Source organism: Diachasma alloeum, unplaced genomic scaffold (genome assembly GCF_001412515.2).
Source record: "Diachasma alloeum isolate Michigan unplaced genomic scaffold, Dall2.0 Dall_scaffold_00299, whole genome shotgun sequence".
Taxonomy (NCBI): Eukaryota; Metazoa; Arthropoda; class Insecta; order Hymenoptera; family Braconidae; genus Diachasma; species Diachasma alloeum.
Genome location: NW_021680438.1, coordinates 543,881 through 565,176, shown reverse-complemented (window position 1 = coordinate 565,176; position 21,296 = coordinate 543,881). Strand labels below are relative to the sequence as shown.

The 21,296-nt window shown below is 37.5% G+C and overlaps 1 protein-coding gene across 1 annotated transcript; it reads left to right on the top strand.

Moving 5' to 3' along the window:
- Nucleotides 1–17,868: 17,868 nt before the first annotated feature.
- On the top strand, nucleotides 17,869–20,487 carry LOC107039378 (lipase 3). Its single transcript, XM_015258953.2, has 6 exons — nucleotides 17,869–18,245; nucleotides 19,007–19,184; nucleotides 19,253–19,608; nucleotides 19,787–19,945; nucleotides 20,020–20,247; nucleotides 20,325–20,487. Exons 1-6 carry the CDS (start codon nucleotides 18,090–18,092, stop codon nucleotides 20,475–20,477), a joined length of 1,230 nt encoding a protein of 409 aa, XP_015114439.1. The 5' UTR covers nucleotides 17,869–18,089; the 3' UTR covers nucleotides 20,478–20,487.
- Nucleotides 20,488–21,296: the final 809 nt, after the last annotated feature.

Below are 21,296 nucleotides of genomic sequence, written 5' to 3'. Positions count from 1 at the left end.
CGCGGACATAATCCATGAACCAACACTGGTCCATTACCATTTCATAAAATTACTCGTCTAGAAAATTCTTCTTCATTGATGAGTAAATTCCCAAGCACACTGTTGATCCTAAGACATTCAGCTGCAGTCAGCTCAATCTAAAATCGCCATCCTTTAATCTCAATTCCCGAACCAAACACCCGAATAAACGAACAAACCAACGACTCCAGATTGGATAATAAACCCCTTCCCCCCAATCCAATTTCCATTCGTTCTCGCACTCTCCAAAATATCAAGACAAACTCACCCAACAAATCCTCCAATTTACCATTATCAACAATACCATTATCACCAACTCTCCAATCTTCATTCTCCATAAACCATAATTTGCATTCCCATGTACACTCAACTCAAAACAAAAAAGGTAAAGCCGCCTTACCCCCCGGTGGACCCACCCTTATTTTCTCAGGCTCGCCGAGGGCGATTTCCAGCTCTGTTTCCCCATCACTTGACGAGTTTCTCGAACAAAAAAAATTGAAAAAAAAATGGCGCTCCCTAAGAAGCGGAAAAACGCCGTAAAAACCCGGAGAAGCAGAACTGAAAAAAGAAACTTTTTGGTAAACGAAGAGGGACTTCTCCTCCCAAGCTTACGGTCGATGAAAAACGTTACCTCGGGGAGGCTATATACACCGGGATGATCTCTCCCGGTGTGAAATGAAAAAAAAAATCGAATAAAAAATCCCGCAAGATGGCCTTAGTCGTAAACTTTTTTCGAGTATAAAAATGGATGGCAGGAGTGAGGTAAAGATAAAGGGAACAAGACGAGAGGCGTCGACATTGTCGTACTTTTTTCACCCTCCTCCAATGCATGAAGAAAGAACGCCGGGATTTTATACCCAGTTCGAGGACAAGTGGGAGATTTATCCCGCGACGAAGGGGGTAGATGAGTTGACGGTTTGGGTTTACTCCAGACTCAACCCCATTCTTGCTCGTTTTCTCCCAATTTCGTCGGTGAGAAGAGAGAGGGAGAGAGTGGAGACGAGTGGATGAGCTAAAACGGTATGGCAGAGGGAGCGAGACGGACGGAGAGATGAAGTGCCTGTGGAGAGAGGTGAGGAGTCAGTGTACGAAAGGAGGGTGGCAAATAATAACAATAATCATATTTCCCGGCAACATGGCCGCTGGTAAAGGGCGGAGGGAGGAGAGGAGAGACGAGTTGCGGCAGCCGTAAGTGGGTAGTTTTGGTGCGGGACGCGGGGGCTGGCAGGGGGAAGGAGGGTTATCATAATATTACAAACCACTGTGGCATGGCTGTATCTGTATGCAGCTTTATGCTGTGTATATACGTGCATGTAAGTTCTCACACTGGCAATTCGGAATATCATCGCGTCCGGGCAATTGTCGCTTCGGATTCCTCATCCCCCGCCGTGGCCCTCAGCGGGGAGGACTCTGTCTCTGTTGGGTGCGTTGGGGTATGGAGTGAATGGTCTGCGGATGTACAACGGGGCATATTGGACGTGTGTATATACTATCATATCTGTTAGGCCCCCCTTCCAACCGATTCCGGGGGCTATGTGGCTTGTACACCACGCCCTCAGCTCGTTTTCAACGTACTTCGTGGCACTCCAGACTCGATTTTGCTTTTGAGTTGGTTTTGTTTTTTGTGGGAGTTTTTTCAAGGTATATGTGGGAGGGGGAAGGGGGAGGGCAAGAGGGGGGAGGAGAGTGGAAAAATAATTAGCGATGAATTTTGAGGTGGATTGGTGCGGGGTTGAGATCACGTCGATGAGCGAGGTTAAAAGGGGAAGGGGTGGCTTGGGATATGGCGGAAAAAGTTTTTTCGCGATGCGCATGGAGAGAAATATTTAGTAACAATTACGTATCTTTTCTGTAATTCCGGAGCGTAATGTGGTTGTAGGAAATTTTAACTGGCACGTAATTTTTCCAGAGCGTTCGGTCATTTTAACCTGAATCTCCTGTGAAAAATTACGAGACCGTCAATTAAATTTTCTGAGTCGATTCCGTAATCGGTGAGCGAACTGTGAGTTCCGTAATTTTTACTGAATATTTCTGTGGGGCGTGGGGTGTGGGGTGTCGCGGCACAGAGAAAGGGCACTGATTTCTAGGGATACGTAAATGATTTTCAGGAATTTCTCGCTAGTTATTAGGAATTCGCGGTTGGGAAATGCAGGGAGTGCGAAATTCTAAAATTCAGTGACTTTGTCACTAATTTTCACAGATATTATCACTAATTTTCAGCGACATAATCACGAATTTTTGAGTAGTGTAATTTATTTTCAGGAACTCGTCTCTAATTTTCAGAGTAATATCCCTGATTTTCAGGGACCCATCTCTAATTTGAAGTTATGAAAATCACTGGTACTGAGAGTCATTCTAGTCAGTTTCCAGTATCATCAATAATTGGTGATAGATTCCTGAAAATCAGTAACATATCCCTAAAAATTGAATTTTGTTGTGCGGGAATACAGGTATTGACGGGAATTTTTCATTATTTATTGATGTAGCTATGAATTAAAACAATTTGATTAATGGGTTCGATATAAATATATGAAATGAGTATACATATTTCGATAAATTTCAATAGAAGGCATCGCACCGAATATTTTGAAAAAAAGTGAAATCGGTTGCGTAGTTTGGAATATATTACATATAAAAGATTTTCAGAAAAAAGCGAATATTTCCAAAACTACTGAAGCGATTGAACCCATTTTCAATATGAACCGTTGTTATCATAAGAGGAAAGATGCTGTCCAAATTCCAAGTTGATATCTCGATTTTTGCACAAGCTAGAGTGATTGCAACGTTTTTTTTTATAAAAAAAGAGAAAAACGGGAATATCTCGAAAACCTTGTATGAATGCTGGGTGTACCTGTTTTGATTGATTTAGATAGAAGGCATCGAAACAAAAATTTTGAAACCAAAAAATCGAAATCGGTTCACCAGTTTTGAAGATATTTGCGAAAAACAATTTAAAAATTAATCGCTTTCACTCGAAAACTATTCGATCGATCGGGTTGAAATTTTGCACACAATTAGTTCTCATTAAGACCGATAATCCCATAAAATTTCAGATTTTTTGGAGTTACTTTAACCACTTATTTGCTAAATTATCTAAAAATTGGCCACCGGGAAGATGGTGGTGGACATGCTCACGTTTCAGACCATTCTACATTATATCCAATAAAAATTAGAGAATTTGAAAATTAAATGATTACAATGCTACCATTCCCGCGCAAAAAATGGCAGGGATCCCCTCATTGTGCGACCACTTCAGAGTTAATCCAACGACACGTGTAAAATTCTCGCTTCACGAACTTTTGCCTTCCACTTCTAGGAAGAATGAGGAGCCACACAAGAGACTGAGGAGAGTGGAAAAATAATGAGCAATAAATTTCGAGTTGGATTGACACGAGGGTTGAATACACGTCGATGCGCAAGAATAAAAATAAAAGGTGGACCGGGCTATTCAGTGGTGGATATAAAAGCCCTGTTATGAGACTGGTATATAGTGGCAAAAAGTTTTTCTCTTTATAATGCGGTTGGTGGTGTTAAGGCATACAGGAGGACAGTGGAAACGAGGATAATTGACGGGGATTTTTGCATGCCCGGGCTCATTTGTAATTTTTTATTAGAACGATGAATTTGTGTTTGGGACTTTGTTTTGCTTCGCTGGCGACGAGAGAGGGACAAAAGAGACGAGAGCTTTTGGCTCGCGCCGAAAGTGAGAAATGAGAGAGGAGAAATATAATCTTTGGTGGTATGCTTGGAAAGGGGAGTTAGGAAGTTGCTGCGGTTAATTTTCTCCAGATGTTTGACTCCTCGTTTCTAACGATCCTTATCTTCTTCGAGGCGTCCCTCATTCTTGGGGGATATTTAATTCTGGGTTTGTAGAGTCATTTTCTGAGGTTTGAACTGAGAACATCGTTTTGTCAAAAGTTGGGACATTAAGTCGTTTTCTTTATTGAGAGTTTGAGGAGCAAGAGACTGAGACACACTGAGATTGAGGAGAGTGGAAAAATAATTTGCAATAAATTTTGAGTTAGATTGACACGAGGATTGAATACACGTCGATGCGCGAGAGTAAAAAAAAAGATGGACTGGGCTATTTAATTCTGGGTTTGTAGCCGACATCGGTATACTCATAAATTCTCACGTACGAAAAGATTAAATAGAAAACATTAGCGAATTCGCTAGAAAATTCGACTGGAATTCTCTAGACATTCTAGAGAATTCTCATTAAAATTCTGCTTGTTTTTGCGCAGATTCTATTAAATATTTGATAGGAAAAAGTCAGTAGATTTCAATGTTAAAAATTTTCGTCTGAATTTTCCATGCAAAATCCTGAGAATTTTTATCGTGTTTAATTTCCAATGAATTTTCAGGAAATATTTTCATTGAAAAATAAAATATTCCATTGATTTCCTGTTCGAATGATCTGAAAATCAATAAAATACTTGATTTTTCAGTTAAATTATTCCGTGAAAATTCTGAAAAATCGGGAAAATTCAGGGAAAAATTGGAAAATCATGTCATTTTGTCTCAAATTCAATGAAGTTGTGAAATTTTCACCTCACTCCCACTGAATACTCATGAATTTCTTTGAATCCTACCCAGAACTTGAAATTTCATAACCATTTTTTCCCTAAATCCGATTCGATGTCACTCTCATGAGAATTACTATCATATTTTCCATGAAATTTCAAAAACTTTCTAACAGTGTAACTACTCACCTGTCGCAAAATGGCTGAAAATGACCGCTGGCAGGGTTTATTTCCATTATTGAGGGGAAAATATCATGGAAATGTCGACTTGATTTTTTTTAAAATCGTTTCGATAAATAGGTAAATATTCCAGAAATCTAGCAAAATAATCAAGTGTTAAGTGGGGGAGGGGGAGGGTTTCGCAATTGGACAGTTCACCCTACTCTAGAGATGAATGTTAATATAATTGTGATATCATTCTGGAATAAGACTCAATCCATAAACGCCCAAGACTCATAAATCACGTCTCAGAAGTCAGTTGAATGAGGAATATCCTTCCTACACGTGAATTTCCTCTTCTCCCTGAAACACCTCCAAAAGACAAAACTCCACCATTACCCCCAATCCCCACTCATCCCCAAACTCTGACTCTGATCCGATCCGACGGGGAACCGCGAGGCTCTTCTCCACCTGTATATGTGCCACCTAAAATCCCTTCCAACTCCCCCGGTCGAATTCTCACATCCCTTCCCCTCTCCCCCCGAAAAAAGACGCAGTGCCCCCTTCCCCCGTCGAACCGAATAAACGAATGAGTGGTTGTGCACAGTATGGGGACAAAGACCGAAGCAAGACAGAGAGAATAAGAGAAAGGACCCTGGAGTGCCTCGAGTGACACCGCGAGCCATCGGTGGTCCTGTGGGGGGTGAGTGGGCTGGGGAGGGGGTTGAGACGGGTCTCGACGAGTGAGAGTTGAGGGTGTGAGGTCCCTCGACCTCGGATCGAGCCCGCGGATGGGTACGGCAACCGAAAGGAAGCACTTAAAGAATTATCCAAACTCGCTGAAGGGATGGGCTCCTCGCTCTCACTCGGCACGTGCATTCATTCCCAGGCCAACACCTAATACCTACTAATACCATGGACCGTGTATCTATCTACCCTTTTACCCAACCGACGTTACGTCCTTACGACCACGTACTGTGAAACAGAGGGATCAACGATATATATCGAAGTGGTATAAGTCGATGGATAACGATCATCACTGCCCCTCTTCTGTGCCCCCACCTCCTCGGCCTATTCGTCCCTATTTCACGCCGATGTTGACCTCGTTCTCAATTGGTTTCACTAAATCTTTTCATCTAATTAATGGAATGAAATTGGGCTTCCATTAGATTCACGGGCATTGGCATCAATTACCAAATAGCGTATTGAACACGGATGGGCAATAATTAGTATATTTCGATACTAGGCTGTGAGGAACTTTTCTACCTCATATGGTTACAGGACGTTCACGCGGATGCTCCGCTTCGCTCCACGTCAGTGAATCTCTGCCTACGGCCGTCATGACAAAAAAAATTGTTCGTCATACGGCCAAAAAAAACTTTTCTGACGAATATGATTGCAGCCCTCGCCTTCGGCTCGTGATGTAAACCTCCCACTCGCCAAAAAACACTTTTTTGCACTCGTTACGAAATATACTATTTCGTCATTAGGCCGAAAAAAACTTTTCTGACGAATATGATTGCAGCCCTCGCCTTCGGCTCGTACTCCAAACCTCATATTCGTCAGAAAAGTTTTTTTCGGCCTAATGACGAAATAGTATATTTCGTAACGAGTGCAAAAAAGTGTTTTTTGGCGAGTGGGAGGTTTACATCACGAGCCGAAGGCGAGTGATATAATCCCACGAGCTAAGAAACATTTTTTCACGAGTTACGAACAATATTTTTCATCACAATGTCGCGGAAATTGGACTTTTAGGCACGCGGAGCGTGCCGAAAAGTTCACTTTTCGTCACAGCGTGATGAAATATACTATTTTGGCCGTATGACGAACAATATTTTTTGTCATGACGGCCGTAGTCAGAGATGAAACGCTGCCTTACGGCCCGAATAACAAAATATACTATTATGTCATTAAAAAACCGCAATTTAACCGAGCGAAGCGAGGTTAAAATCACGGTTTATCAGGCCTAGTTTCGAAGTATTAGATTTTTACAATATTAAACAGGGATGATCTCCTTATATTGTTGAAAGTTTAACTATATTTAACAAATTTAAAATATTATAAAATTTATTAACTAAATTTTCCGATTGATGGTGAATAAAATATTTGATAATATTGAAATGTAATTTTTTAGTTAACAAGTTAATTCTAAATTTAGGTACTTGATTTTCGATTACCCAAATAATCGTCAATCTTCCTAGCTAAATTATTGGTTGATAGAGTATTTCAAAATTTAAATGGACACATTGATGGTTAATTTAATATTTAATATTTTAAGATTCATGTTAAAAATTGACAACTTCACAATTTAACGGTAATTATGATTGATTGATATGCCTATCACTGGTATTGAAGATATTGTGGAATGAAATTGTCTTTTCTTGTTTAGATTGCAAAATGACGTCATTAATTCATTGTTGGTGAGTCAATATCTGAGGGGATGTTGATTTTCGTTGATAATCATTGTTTCCCCCTATTTATCAATGGTAGAAGATTCAATGCGCCTGTCCACATGCTTAATGCAATCACGAAGAGAAATTCTCTAGAAAAATTCTAGTGTGGGGTAAACAGGTCAATTTCTGGATGGAGTTTTTTTCTGGACGATTTCAACTTGAATTGGATATTTCATAAATAAAATAGAAATTGTACTGATTATTTCACCTTTCAATAAAATTACTCGTGTGTAATCATGTGATCAATTATTTGTTCTATTGATCGACATTTAATAAATAAAAAAATATGGACCAGTCATTCAGAAATTAGGGGTTTCGGCTGCATTGAACTGTTTTTTAATTTAATTATTCTTCGTTTTGTTATTTTCACTTCAAATCATTTTTTTCTGCTAGTTAAAATATTCTTGAAGGTATGGAAGCCATCATATCTGCATTCAGGTGATTTTCTTATTTTAGATCCTAATACGAAACTCGAATTTCCCTTAACCGTCCGGCAAATGGCCTGTTCCCGCTACTTGGATTTAATGCAATTTAATGCAATTAAAACAGAGTAATAATCATATTCACGGAAATTGTATTAATTACAATGCTGTTTTAACGTTATCACACAGTTTAATGAGGCGTTCATCCGAATGACATTCAACTAATTCAGGGCTGAGGCTAGTAGGGGAGCACATAAATCATAATTATGAACATGTGATTTATAATAACTGACCTAAATTGAGTCATCGTGGAGTTATTATAATCGTCCTCGTGAGCACGAGAGTGACAAGTTTTTGTTCACAGACGGAAGAGTGTGACGAGGGGGATTAGGGGAGAGAGAGAGGCAGTGATGTATTCGACGAGCGGAAAACAATTTGTAACTCGATCAAACTAATTACGCGTTGGCTCGTTACGTACCAGCTGCATTAGGTAACTAATTAACGAATTTTCCACCGCTGTTGAGACTAGGTGGGGTGCTTGTATCGATACGTTGCAATAATCGTGCGCGTAGGTCAACTATGATGATGAAAAACTATTGGAAATGGGGAAACAATTTTTTTTTGATTGAAAAAGTGAACTTTTTCGCCAGCTACACTGAGAAAGAAATTTCCCAGTATGTAGACCCTATTTACTTGAGAGAGTAAATTATCTTCAATGGTTTAAATCGCAGTACACGGAGAGAATTTTTCTAGAAAAATTCTAGTACGAGTACTGGCAAAAATTACAATCCACCGGCTGTGAAAAATTCTAGTGCTGTTAAGGTAAAATTTCTTGGTATTTCTGGTAAAATTTCTGGGGATTTCTGTGAAATTTTCACAGAAATACGGGGAAAAATTCACGTTTTCCCCAATAAAATTTCTAGTGGCGGCACTGGAATTTTTTCCTGGCCGTCACTTTGCGCCTCTTTTCCTGTGCTAGCACTAGAATTTTTCTCAAAAATTTCTCTCCGTGTATGATTGCGCTTTACGACACAGAGAGAAAAATTGGATAAGAATTACCTCGAAACTCGTGATAAATTTTACTATACGAATGGTAATCGTGGAGCAAAATATAATTCAGTGAAGAATTAGTAGTTTTTAGTGGACATTTCACTATTAACCTCACACTTTTTCTCCTATTTAAGCGAAAAAGTACTCGAAATCGAGATTGCTCCAATATTACTTGACCCTTAATCTGACCCTCATCCCGATTCTCATTATACCCTTCGAGACATTTATGTTGACCCTTAATTTTAGGGTCTTAATTTCGAGTACCAAATTTTCAGCACCAGAAGTCGATTTGGATTTTTATAATATAGAGAGAATATAGGGACCTTTATTTGGACTCTTCCGACCCTTAGTTTCTAACCCCCGTGATCCTTATTTGGACTCTTAATTTGACCTTTGTGCTCCTTAATCTGACCCTTACTTGGAACCTTAATCTGATTCTTGTGACTCTTATTTAGACCTTTAATGTGACCCTTATAACCCTTATTTGGACCCTTAATCTGACCATTGGATCAATCTTAGAACCCCTGTGATCCTTCATCTAACTCATATGACCCTTAATCTGACTCTTATTTGGACCTTTATTCTGATCCTCATGAACCTTATTCTGTCCCTCGTGACCCTTATGACCCTTATTCTGACCCTCATGGCCCTTATTCTAACCCTCATGACCCTTATTTCGACCTTTGTGACTCGTAATTTTGGAGTCTCAATTTCGAGTATCAAATTTTCATCACCAGAAGTCGATTTGGATTTTTATAATATAGAGAGGGATGTAACATTTAAAAAAAATGTCGATAACAAACTTTATCTCTCTTGGAATAATTAACAATGCCATTCAATTCTTCAATTTAATCGAGCATACCAGAATTCACCTCTGTAAAGATGATAAAGCTCATCTTATTAACAATTGGAGATAACATCATCTTATTTAACAGAACGATTGGAGAGAATTTATAAAACTAATAATCCCTGAATGTTACCCAAATTAGTCGTCGGTTGATGAATCGGCGATGGACGAGGGTCGCGCAGAGGTCGTCCTCAGATGATTACTTGACACGAGGAAGTCAGCATGACTGGAGACCAAATGTCTGGCTCCCCCCAGCACCCAGCACATGAACGATTCTGGCAGACTGCGAGTCTCCTCCCTTTCACCAAAAATTCTGAGAATGTTTTTTTCAATTCGACAGACGACTCGATGATGAACCTCGTTATATTCCCGTGTCTCAAGCTGCCTCTTGAGGGACGACCACACGAGAAGATGAAGACGTGTGGTACATATAGCCGAGTAATAATGGGGCTATGAGATGCTGCAGGGTCACAACACATCTCGCACGTGTTACTCACGCATTCCCCGACAAATTGACTTCAGGCCTTTTGCATCTTTGTGTCTTTCCCTCCATGCCCCTCACTCCCTGTCGTGTGATTCTTTTTTTCGCTCTCTTTTACTTGGGGAAATGATCTTCGGGAGCGAACCCGGGAGGATTCCTTTATTATTAGCCACCCAGTGGAGCTAGTTAACCGAGTTTGTTAAGTGAGAATTATTATTTAGCTTGTTTGGGAGTCCCATTCACGCTTGTCTCATCTAACGCCTTGGTGTAACCCATCCCTTGAATTCTCTCTTCGTTAGTCGGTTGAATACAGTTTGTGGAGAGAAGTTTCGGCAAAGGAGAAATAAGGGAAGGATGCAATAAAAAGAAGCTCATTGTATAATAATAACCATGGAGAGAAGCTCAACTCTACATTCGGAGGGATGAATTAGTTTTTTTCACACTTTTATTACTGAATTTTCGATACACTGATTGTGAGAGAAAAATGTAGAGATGGTAACCCTAGTTTGGTCATACCACACTGAGAAGACAAGTTTTTTGAAAAGTACGTCTTTACTTGTGTCAAAAAATTCATGGCACGAAAATTACCAAGCGCACAATATCTCATACTAAGAAGAAAAAATCTTACATCAAGAAATTTTATGTTTGTCGGACAGATGAGGGCAATTGGTTCATATCAAGAAAACGAGTTCTCCAATCAGTTCATGTGGTTTTTGCATAAAAATATTTTAGAATTGAGGGTGAAAAGCTATTAAATGAATTAATTCAATTTTACTTGGTTTGAGAAATCACTTTCTTGTCATTAAGAAATTGTCCTCGTCTTTAGGACAAACAATTTTTTTTATAAAATTTTTTTTCCTTAGTACAAGATATTTGGCTCTTGAAAATTTTCAAGTCACCAGTTTCTTGATATAAGTAAAGATGAACTTTTCAAAAAACCTCGTTTTTTTCAGTGCATATGAAGGAAACGCCACAGAATGTCGTTTTTGTTTTCTTATCATTGACTGGCTGAGCGAAAAAATCCGAAAAAATATGCATTTGTCAATTGAAGTGTCTAGAAAATTATAGTAATTTTCAAAATGATTTATATATGGAATTTTTCAAGAAAACGAATTATTCCGAACAGACGAATAATTTTTTTCCATGTTGAATGAAATTTCCCGCTGTGCGACGTTGCCGGAAACTCGCTAGACGCGCCCGGGCTGTGTAGAGTGAATTCGGCAACGTTCGAGCCTAAATAACACAGTGGCGAATCCCCACGGAGGTGACCAAAGCTGCAAGTTCTCATTAGGTGACCAAATTAGGGTTAAAAATGATCATAAACGGATTTTTTGTGCCGAAAATGCGAAACGTGCACCGAGAGCGAAAATTTTTATTGCAAAAATCGATTTTAAATAGATTTTATTGCAAAAAAATCTTAAATGAAATAATAGTAATTATATGACAGCAATCTTGCAACTTAGAGACAAAATATTTCTTGATAAACCTCCCTCTATAAAAAATATTTTTATTCTGAAAAGGCACACTGAGAGAAATGTCGTCATAATATTACAAAACTAATTTCTTGCGCCAAATATCTCATCTATTGAGGATAAATTTCTTGGGATAAGAATTCCGGATATGTCAGACAATGCCAGATTTCGGTGAAGGGTTCATGACTTGAACATGAACATGTCATGATAAATTGAGAATTTAATAATAAATTAAAAAAATTGAGAATTTCTTGCCACAAGAAATCGGTTGTTTCATGTCAGAAGATGAGAAAATGACTAAAAATATTAAAAGGCAGTATTACCAGATCGTAATGTCAGCCCATTTAAAATTGTACAGGATTTGGCTATAAATAGCCAAAATCTGGCAAACCTGTAAAAGCTTCTATTCAGTAAATCATGAATCAGAGACTTTTGTATTGAATGAATAGAGAGTTTATGCAGTGGAAAACCTCCAGATATTAAAAAAATATAACCGCCGCTTACGCTCAATCGCTTTGAGTTCGAAAGGAAGCAATATCTTCTTTTCCTTCCGTCAAACTATTCTTGTCTTTTAAGGAATATTATCTCATTTCGAAAAAAGACATCTTTTCATTTAGTAACTTGCTTCTTAGCCTCAAGAGCACCGATTTCTTGTCTGAAACCTACCATAAATTGATCAAATATGTATGCGATGTTTTTCGCTCAAGAAAAGATTTTGTGATATTATGGCGATTTTTCTCTTTGTGCACCGTTTTGTATGAATGATCCGCCTCTTGAACCAAAAACTTAATTGTTGTGGAAAGCAGAGCAATTATTCATGATTGAGACTTTCAAATTCGAACTAAATTATAATTTTTTTAGCAATTTTCAACCAACGATTTTGTTGGCCACAACAAGGTGTTTCAGAACTTGTCCGTTTTTCTCTCAGTATATGGTGACCGTTTTATTCGATATAAAACTAATTGAATTCTCAAAAAGTGCAATAAAACGATACATTGAAGGCAAATTATTTCATGAATTTTAATAAACTTTCATTACGTACATATTCAATTAAAAATGATCTAATTAAAGTCGTGTAGTTGGGAGATACAATTGACATTTTTTTGTAATTAAAAATATTTCAGTATTCCAATTTAAAATTAATGACTTGATTTATAGTAATTACCGGAGGGTCGACACGAGCTTGTTATTTTATTTTGGTTTTTGTTTGAAAAATGGTATTCAGCGTGAGACAAAGTATAAACGGAAGGAGATTCGCCCACCCGCTGGTGACTTTTATTTGTCCAGGACGAGTGAGGTGACGAGGTCTTTACGATTTCCGACTCGAGTCTGTTGTATATTCACTCGTGTGGATATGACAGACCATCATATTTGTAGAGTGTAACTGTTTCAGTGCGAGTTGAGGTGGAAATGTCATGAATTGGCCACTAAATATTCCTGTGGCAAAACTCTCGCTTCGTTGTACTCGGATACACAAACACGAGAGAGTCTTCATACTCCTTTGTGACTATATCGCATTAGTGTGTATGAATGTAAGAGACGTTTAACCAAAAGTGACAAAATTTATGCAGCTAGAGTGGGGTAACACTTCTGCTTGTCTTGGGGTATCCTTTACGTTTATCAATTCCTCGTTAAATTATGTCTCACTTGCTCTTTTGCTTGCGATAAATGCTCTGAAGCAACATCGTAACTTCAGCGCCCACTGACGTCGAGCTTAATTGCCTCTCGTAAACTTATAATTAACGACCCGATGAATATTATATTTTGCTTCATTAACGGTGATTGCGCCGGGTGGTTTCAATTCTTTAATGCAGCATGTGTTTGGGTTGAGGTTGGGGGGACTGCGGCATTGTTTTTGTTGGAGACATCAAAGGTGGGAGGAATTCGCACACGTTTGAGTTGATATCTTTTTTATGTGTAAGTATTGTTGAGAAGTGAAATTTTTTTGGGGGAATGGCGGTAGACATGAGACGATTTTAGCTTCGGAATGTGGTAGTGGGGGAGGATAGAGCCTGGAAATAATCTTGGATTCATCTTAATGGAAGATTAATCAATATTGGTGGAGGATCATTACGCAAGCCTGCACCAACCCTGCTATAGTGTGGAAAAATGATCTAGTGTGGGGGTCTTATGGAATTATATGAGCTCATTCGGTTTTATACGGAGGAAATTTTTTGGAATTATTGTGAAGCACCGGAAAAATTATTGGGGGGAATAATAATTTTTCCTGTGCTACACTGAGAAATAGTACATTTTTAGGCTGTGGCGATGGAATTTTTCACTCGCTTGGTTGGCCAATCCTCGCCTTCGGCTCAGATGCGAACTCCACGCGCGTGAAAAAATCTCATCACACCCTAGACAATAATTTTCTATAGTGAGTTTCAAGCAGAAGTAAAAATGAAAATTACGTTTCGATCCATGAAATTTTCGAAATTCAAGAGGGAAAATTCCTTTTTTGCTTCGCATCTTTTTCGTATTTTTACGTAAAAATCTCCATTTTAAGAATATCCATAAGTGCTTTGGCCGTTTTTTCTCCAGTGAAATACTTTTCTACTTTTGGAGTCGAACATCAGAGCTTCCATTTGAGTCCCATTTGACCCTAAATTTCCGGACATTTTACAATGAATTCAGAATTTAAACTTTGAACGTCTGACGTTTGTCACGTTTGTGTTGCTGCACGTCAGAATTTGAATCTCGATATTCATCCGTTAGAAAACATTTGAAAATTTGAAAAAAAAAAAAGATTAGAAAATTTACTTATGGCGGAAAATTGATGGAATAATTAAAAAATTGCAATTTTCGAAAATTACGAACATTTTCTACAAATAATTTATAAACAATAAATTGTTCACTATAAAAATCATGTTCGGAATTGTAACAAATTTATTCATATTCAAAATTTTACCAGAAATCGAATCCATGCCTAGAAAGATAAGGTTTCTGAAAGTTTAAACAATTTCAATTATTTATTTATAAATAACGAATGTTAAAAAAAATAACAATTCTGTGCAAAAGTAATTTGAATGACGTTGAATATTCATGATTTTTTTCCAATTGTTCTCCCGAAATTTAATTGAAAAATTTGATGATTGACTCTATAGTGTGATCTGTACCAAACATTTCATCTAACTTTTACGTTTCTTCATGTAATTTTTCCTGAAGATCTTTCTCCGTTAATTATTCACCTTTTCCGAATGAAATAACTTAATTTTGGATCATCAAAAATCCAGAAACATTTTCATTGAATCCCACGAATATTTCATCCACATTTATCCAGGGATTGGCTTTGAAAACTCGGGAAATGGAACTTTTATCTGTTCATGGTGTCTATGCGATTATCTCCTTTGAATTTGTATGTAGAAAAAGATGCGATAAAAGGAGCTTGAGAAAAGGGGACTTGCCCTTCACTCGTCCATACTGAGTGATTCCCTACCCTGGAGAGGCTAGAGCCTTTTGGATTCCGGGTTAAATCGCTGCGATTATTCATGTCACAGTGAGTCTCTTAACAGCTCACCGAGAAAACGGCTCTTTGGAGATACAAATACTCAATGCTGAGGTGGAACGAGGGAGTACACTCGCTCCAAGGCGAGAGGGGGTCTCTTTGTGCACCTGCATATAAATACGGATACATAATGTAAAGTGCAACTCCTCCCCCCTTCGTCTACCCTCGTTCGAGCAGTGTAAAAAGAGGGATGAACGCGGAAAACGACTGGTGGTCATGGGAATCCAACAACTTGTCCATTTATACTGGAATTACAAGAGATTTTTTATCTTTTTATCACATAATTATGACGGCTTTTGAGCACTCACCTAGAGTGCGAGCGAAATATTTGGATGATAATTAATTTAATTGAATACAATTTTTTTTAACAATTCGTTTTGAATTTTCAAAAATGATTATTGATGAAAAATTAAAAATATTGATTTTAATTATGTAAAAAATTGATTGACTTTAACCAATAATATTAAATAAACATTAATCATTATTAATGCACAAAAAAAATCTTGAACCGAGTAGGGTAGGGTGCGGTAAAGTGGAACAACTGTGTTTTCCACAATATTCCTAAATTTTTTTAAATTTTGTTTTACAATGTACGTCAAACACCATAATTTTTACGCGATTTTCATAATATGTTTTTTGCAACATTCTTCTCCGTGAAGGTCTGAAAATCTAGAATCTCCCAATCTTGCTACATCAAATTTACACCTCTAAATATGACACCTCAAATGACATCGAATTATCTAACCAAATTACCACCTGAATAATAAAAAAAACTTTCCAACCCTCCGCGCATCCTCCAAACCGCTCTCCATCATCTCCACCGCCATCAACATTCCCATTCCCCCAAAACCTCTCAACCCGCTGGTATTCGAGTCGGCATATCTAGGGGGTTGGTAACCTCATTCCCAAGAACATCAAAATTTTTCACTGGAATTTCCGGTAAGAGAATAATTAATTAAAAAATTGAGGAAATTGATGAAAAATCATGAAAATTCTGAAAAATTTCTCCTTGAATTCCAGATTCCTCTGAATTTTCAGGGAATTTAGTAGTAAAATTCATGTTCACTTGAAAATTCATGTAAATTGTAGAATTTTTGTCTTCCTGCCGCTAAAAAATTGGAACTGTACTTGAATATTCAGAGAGACTCAAGATTCCATTGACTTTTTCTCCTTAAACCAAATTTAAGTTCTTTTTCCGGAAAATTAAGTTAAATTTTATTTGACAGGGCACTATCAATTGACTATCAATTGTTACTATAGAAATAATAGAATTTTGAATTTTCGGTATTAATTGTCAATTTACTTCTTCAAGTAATGTTTACGTATTAAGTCTTAAGCGATTGGATACCATGTATTTTTATATATATTATTATGAACTATTGAATATATACATAATTACAAATAACTCTGGTTGTTATATTTGCGTGGACATCCTGCCGTTCATGATTTCATTTGATGTATCCTTGGTGCGTTAGGTGATGAACTTCTCAATTGATATGCACATAAATAGCAAATGTTTGAACGGTTCAAGTGTTGATCCCACTAGTGGTTGTCACTCATTTCGCTTCAGGTAAATTTGGAAAAGCATTACGAGAACGATTTTTTACGGTCTTATCAGAGTAACTGAAACCCTGCTGAGTGATCCTAGTTCCAAGTCTATTGAAAAATATCAATCGCATCATTGGTTGCGAGAGATCGTTGACCAAAAATTTTGATTTGATTTCGTTTGAAATGGCAGGAAGAGCAGTTGAATGTGATTAATTCTGATAGATTGATGTAGTATTATAGCGTAAATGTTCGAAGAGTGGATTATTACTTTGTAATTTATCAATGCAAATCTGAGAAGCAGTGCAGGGAAGAATTCATTTCTTCAACAATATAAAAATGGAATAAGACCTTTCATTGTCTCATTAATTGAAGTCATAATTATGCCTACAAAGTAGTGTTGGAATCGCTACTCTCGCAGAATTAGCGAAAAATAAAATAGTACACGTGTGAGGACAGTGCTGTTGGGTTGCAACGATTGGGCAGACGGCGATATCTTCTGCACCTGAAAGTCCTTGAAGCACAGTTGTATCGGCTCAAGCCATATAACAGTTGTTGAAGGTGGATCAAAGTTGAATACTTGGCTTTTCTTCGTGACAATCAGTATTGCATATTTTACCATGACATCAGAATGCGGAAATGTGAAGACATAAAAATGGTATGATAAAACGTACAAAACTATTTACTTCAGATAAGAGTAGTTCCACGTCAGAACGCAAGAAAAGAAAGTCGATTACGAGGATCTTCGCGCCAATTTTTTTTCCAAACAGTTGGTCTTCAAATAAACATTTTGAAAAAAAAATATTGAAAAGTATTGAAAATTGAGGAAGTTATAATTTTTTGCAAATTTTTAACTTTTTCTACATGAAAATTTGATATAAAAATCATCTAAAAATATTCATCGGAAAAAAAGGAATATTAAAAAAAATAATAGCGGCCTCAATTTTCAATATTTTTCAATGATTTTTTTTTCAAAATGTTCGTTTGAAGACCGAGTTTTCAAAAACAAATGGCGAAATGATCCCGGTCATCGATTTTTTTGTCCTTGCGAAAACCACTTTTTTGCAGAGATGGACTGCTTGGATATCCTTAACATAGAAATAATAGGAAAACAAAGGACTACCACGTAGGCAAAAGAATAAGCTAAGATAAGAAGTTTCTTATTTAGGAATTTAAACAAAATTTTGACAGAGCAGAGAGACATGTTTAGAGCGAATAAGCAGAAAAATACCATCGAAGCAGTAAGCAAATTGTGAGTAGTATTAAGAGAATTACAAGAATATCTGTGATCAAAAATTAATGTTGCAAATACCAGATATGATAAATGAATAAGATAATGACTAGTATCATAAGGGAAGGGGAGATTAACTGAGCTCCGAGCAAAGTATTGAACCCAGCGTTTCTTCATCAAGTGACCAGTGTCTCAGTTGGCTCTCAAAGGAGGCAGGCGACAATGCAGAAGCATAAATATTGTATATAAAAAGTGAAGCTTTACTGCAGGAATATAAATAGTAGAAGCTCACAGGCTCTGTCACAGAATAAATTCGCGCTATTGAGCAGAAACATTTGAAAGTAGTCAATAACATTGAACCAGAAACAATCCGTAAAAATCGAATCATGTATTCTGATTTTAGTTTTCCATCGCGAAATATCCATTTGATTTTTCTATTCTTTGGCGCCATAATAGCAGGTAGAGCGACAGCAAATGATCAGATCAACGAGTTACAATCTAAAAAAAAAATACCATACGATCCTGAGATTGAAGCAGCAGTGGTGAGTGAAACATAATTAAAAACAAAAATATATAAAAATTCTAGATTTCAAATTTCAAAATTTCAAAAATTGAAAAATAATCAAAAATAAAAAAGAATAAATTTGATATTTCAGTACCGAAACGATAAAACGGTTCAAGTCGATTTAGGCGTAAGCTGAATTTTTGAGGAATATCTCTTTTTTTTAAATTTTAGCACGAAACTTTACAAGTTTATACAGCTTATCAATATAGGATAGGAAAGAAAAAAAAGTAGAAAAGAAAAATTACAATAACAAAAAAGAATATATAACCTAAGACAGGAAGCAGTTTATATAGATTCGTATATAGATGTGTACATTGGTGTCTTAGTTAGGTCTTATATTTATAAAATGCTTTCGTTCAGAAACTTCGTGATGATTTCTATGCATATTAGATCTAGGTCTTTCAGGATATTTTGGCTAGAGTACGGTATGGAGGGAGGAAATTTTTCCTTTGTAATGCGTTGAGCATATTTTGTCTCGACTGATCATGTCGGGGGCAGTCCCGCAGCACATGGTCGAGGTCTTCATTTGGGTGGCCACATTCGCATTGGGATGAGGAATATCTCCGAATCTAAGACAGCAAAATTTTTGTCACGACCTTTTTTGTAGCGCCCATTGCGCTGTATAAAAAAGGTAATTACGAAAATTTCGAAATCTACCTTAGATTCGGAGATATTCCTGGAAAACTCAGCTGAGGCCTAAATCGACTTCACTACTGGTTTTAATGAACACGATTTCAGATGAATATGGTCAAAAACGCGGGATATGTCCTCGAAAAGCACATAGTCGAAACTGACGACGGATATTTACTAACGGTGCATCGACTTCCGAATGCGTCAGGATCCCCAATATTCCTGCAGCACGGACTGCTGAGTAGTTCCGCCGACTGGCTCTCACTTGGCAAAGAAAAAGCCTTTCGTAAATAGCTTTAATATTCGTGATTCTACATTAGACTGACTTGAAATTATTCAATTTTACCATTGCAGCTTATTTACTATCGAATCTGGGATACGACGTGTGGTTGGGTAACTTCCGAGGTAACGCATTGTCTAAGGCGCACGTCAATCTATCTACGGATGAATCTGAATATTGGAACTTCTCATGGCATGAAATGGGAATCTACGATTTACCTGCTATGATAGACTACGTCGTCAGTAATACAAATAAGAAGGCGATTTACATTGGCCACTCGATGGGGACGACAGGGAGTTATGTGATGGCAGCAGAACGCCCTGATATGCAGGATAAATTGAAGTTGATCATCAGTTTTGCACCAGTTGTCTACTTGGCTCACATCAAGAGTCCTTTACGGCTCTTGGCACCGGTGAGCGACGAACTAGAGGTCAGCATCCACACTTTTCATCTAACGAAGGGATAAACTATTCCTATAGAATTCCAAGAGAATTTTCTAGCGAATTCGCTAGGTTTTCTATTGAATTTTTTCATACGTGTCTGACTTGTTACGTCTCATCACTGTCCCACCAACTTAAGGTTTCTACATAGAATTTTGATTTTTCAAGATAATTTCAAAAACCTTTGGCTACAACGAGCTGTTCGCCGCGGATGATGTGGCCGGCGTTCTCCTGCGACATTCCTGTAGCAGCAATATCGTGAACGGGGATTTGTGTGCGAATATACTTTTTGCAATAGTTGGATTTGATCCGGCGCAGATAGATTGGGTGAGTCGGAAGGGAAAGATTAACGCTAAAAATTAACATTAATATTAACATTTCGATTCCAATGATTGCCGTAGGAGCAATTGACAACTATCGCGGGTCTCACTCCTGCTGGGAGTTCAACAAAATGTTTCATTCATTATTTGCAAGAAGTAGAGCCTAACCAATTCAGACAGTATGATTACGGAGCATTCGATAATTTAAAAAAATACGGTACGCTCACTCCACCAAAATACGATATATCGAAAATAAAAGTTCCCATTGCTTGCTTCTACGGTGACAACGACTGGCTGGCTGATGTTGGCGTAAGTCAAGTTAATTTTTTATAGAGAAACGTTGAAACGAGGGAATTGGCAAAATAATGTATTTGGTATTATTTCAGGATGTAAAAAGATTCTATGCGAAACTTCCCAATGGAATCTCAATCCAGAGAGTTAATCTCACATCGTTCAATCATATAGATTTTCTGTGGGCGAAAGACGCTCCAGGCTTGCTGTACGATCCAACGATTGATATCATTAAAAGTTTCGATTAACTAGTGGCAATCGCTTACGTGGGGCTTCCTCAATTTGGGATAACATTCCAATAACGATATTTTCAAGTTTTATTCAAATAACCTAATATCATAGTTTTAAGTGTTATAATGGTATTTTACACAACAAGTGAGGTAAATCGGATTTTACACGCGAGTGCGGCTTCGCCGCACTTAATCAAATAATCAAGTAAGGGAGTTTGACCCTCTTGACCCTCGTAATCTATTGTTCCTTGTTGTACCTTGTGACCCGTATGGCCCTTATGACCTTAAAGGTCCCTGCGGGTCCCTGCGGCGAAGCCGCACTCGCGTGTAAAACCGACTTACCTCACGAGTTGTGTAATGCATTTTATGTCATCAGTGCGTCTCTGGGGGTAGTGAGTGGGTACTTGTGGGGTGGGGGGGGGNATTTTTCTCCACCCCCCCACCCTGAAGACAATATGAGGAAAGTTTGTTGATTTTTCACTATTTTTTTATTAGTATGAAGAATTAATAAACATAATCTCAACAATATAAAAAATCAAAAAGTATCTCATCACCACCCCACAACCGTCACAAACTGCAAACTCAACAATGATCAAAATAAAAGAACTAATGACGACTCATCAACTTCAACAAATTCCAATATCAACAACAAAGAGAACTTGAATGTGATGAACCTCTTCAAAAATCCCGTCAAATGTATCTCTTACTTTTAATAATTGTTAAAAGATGAGTAATGATAATAATAATAATAATAATAATAATAATTTATGTTTATTAATTCTTCATACTAACAAAAAAATAATGAAAAATCAACAAACTTTCCTCATATTTTCTTCA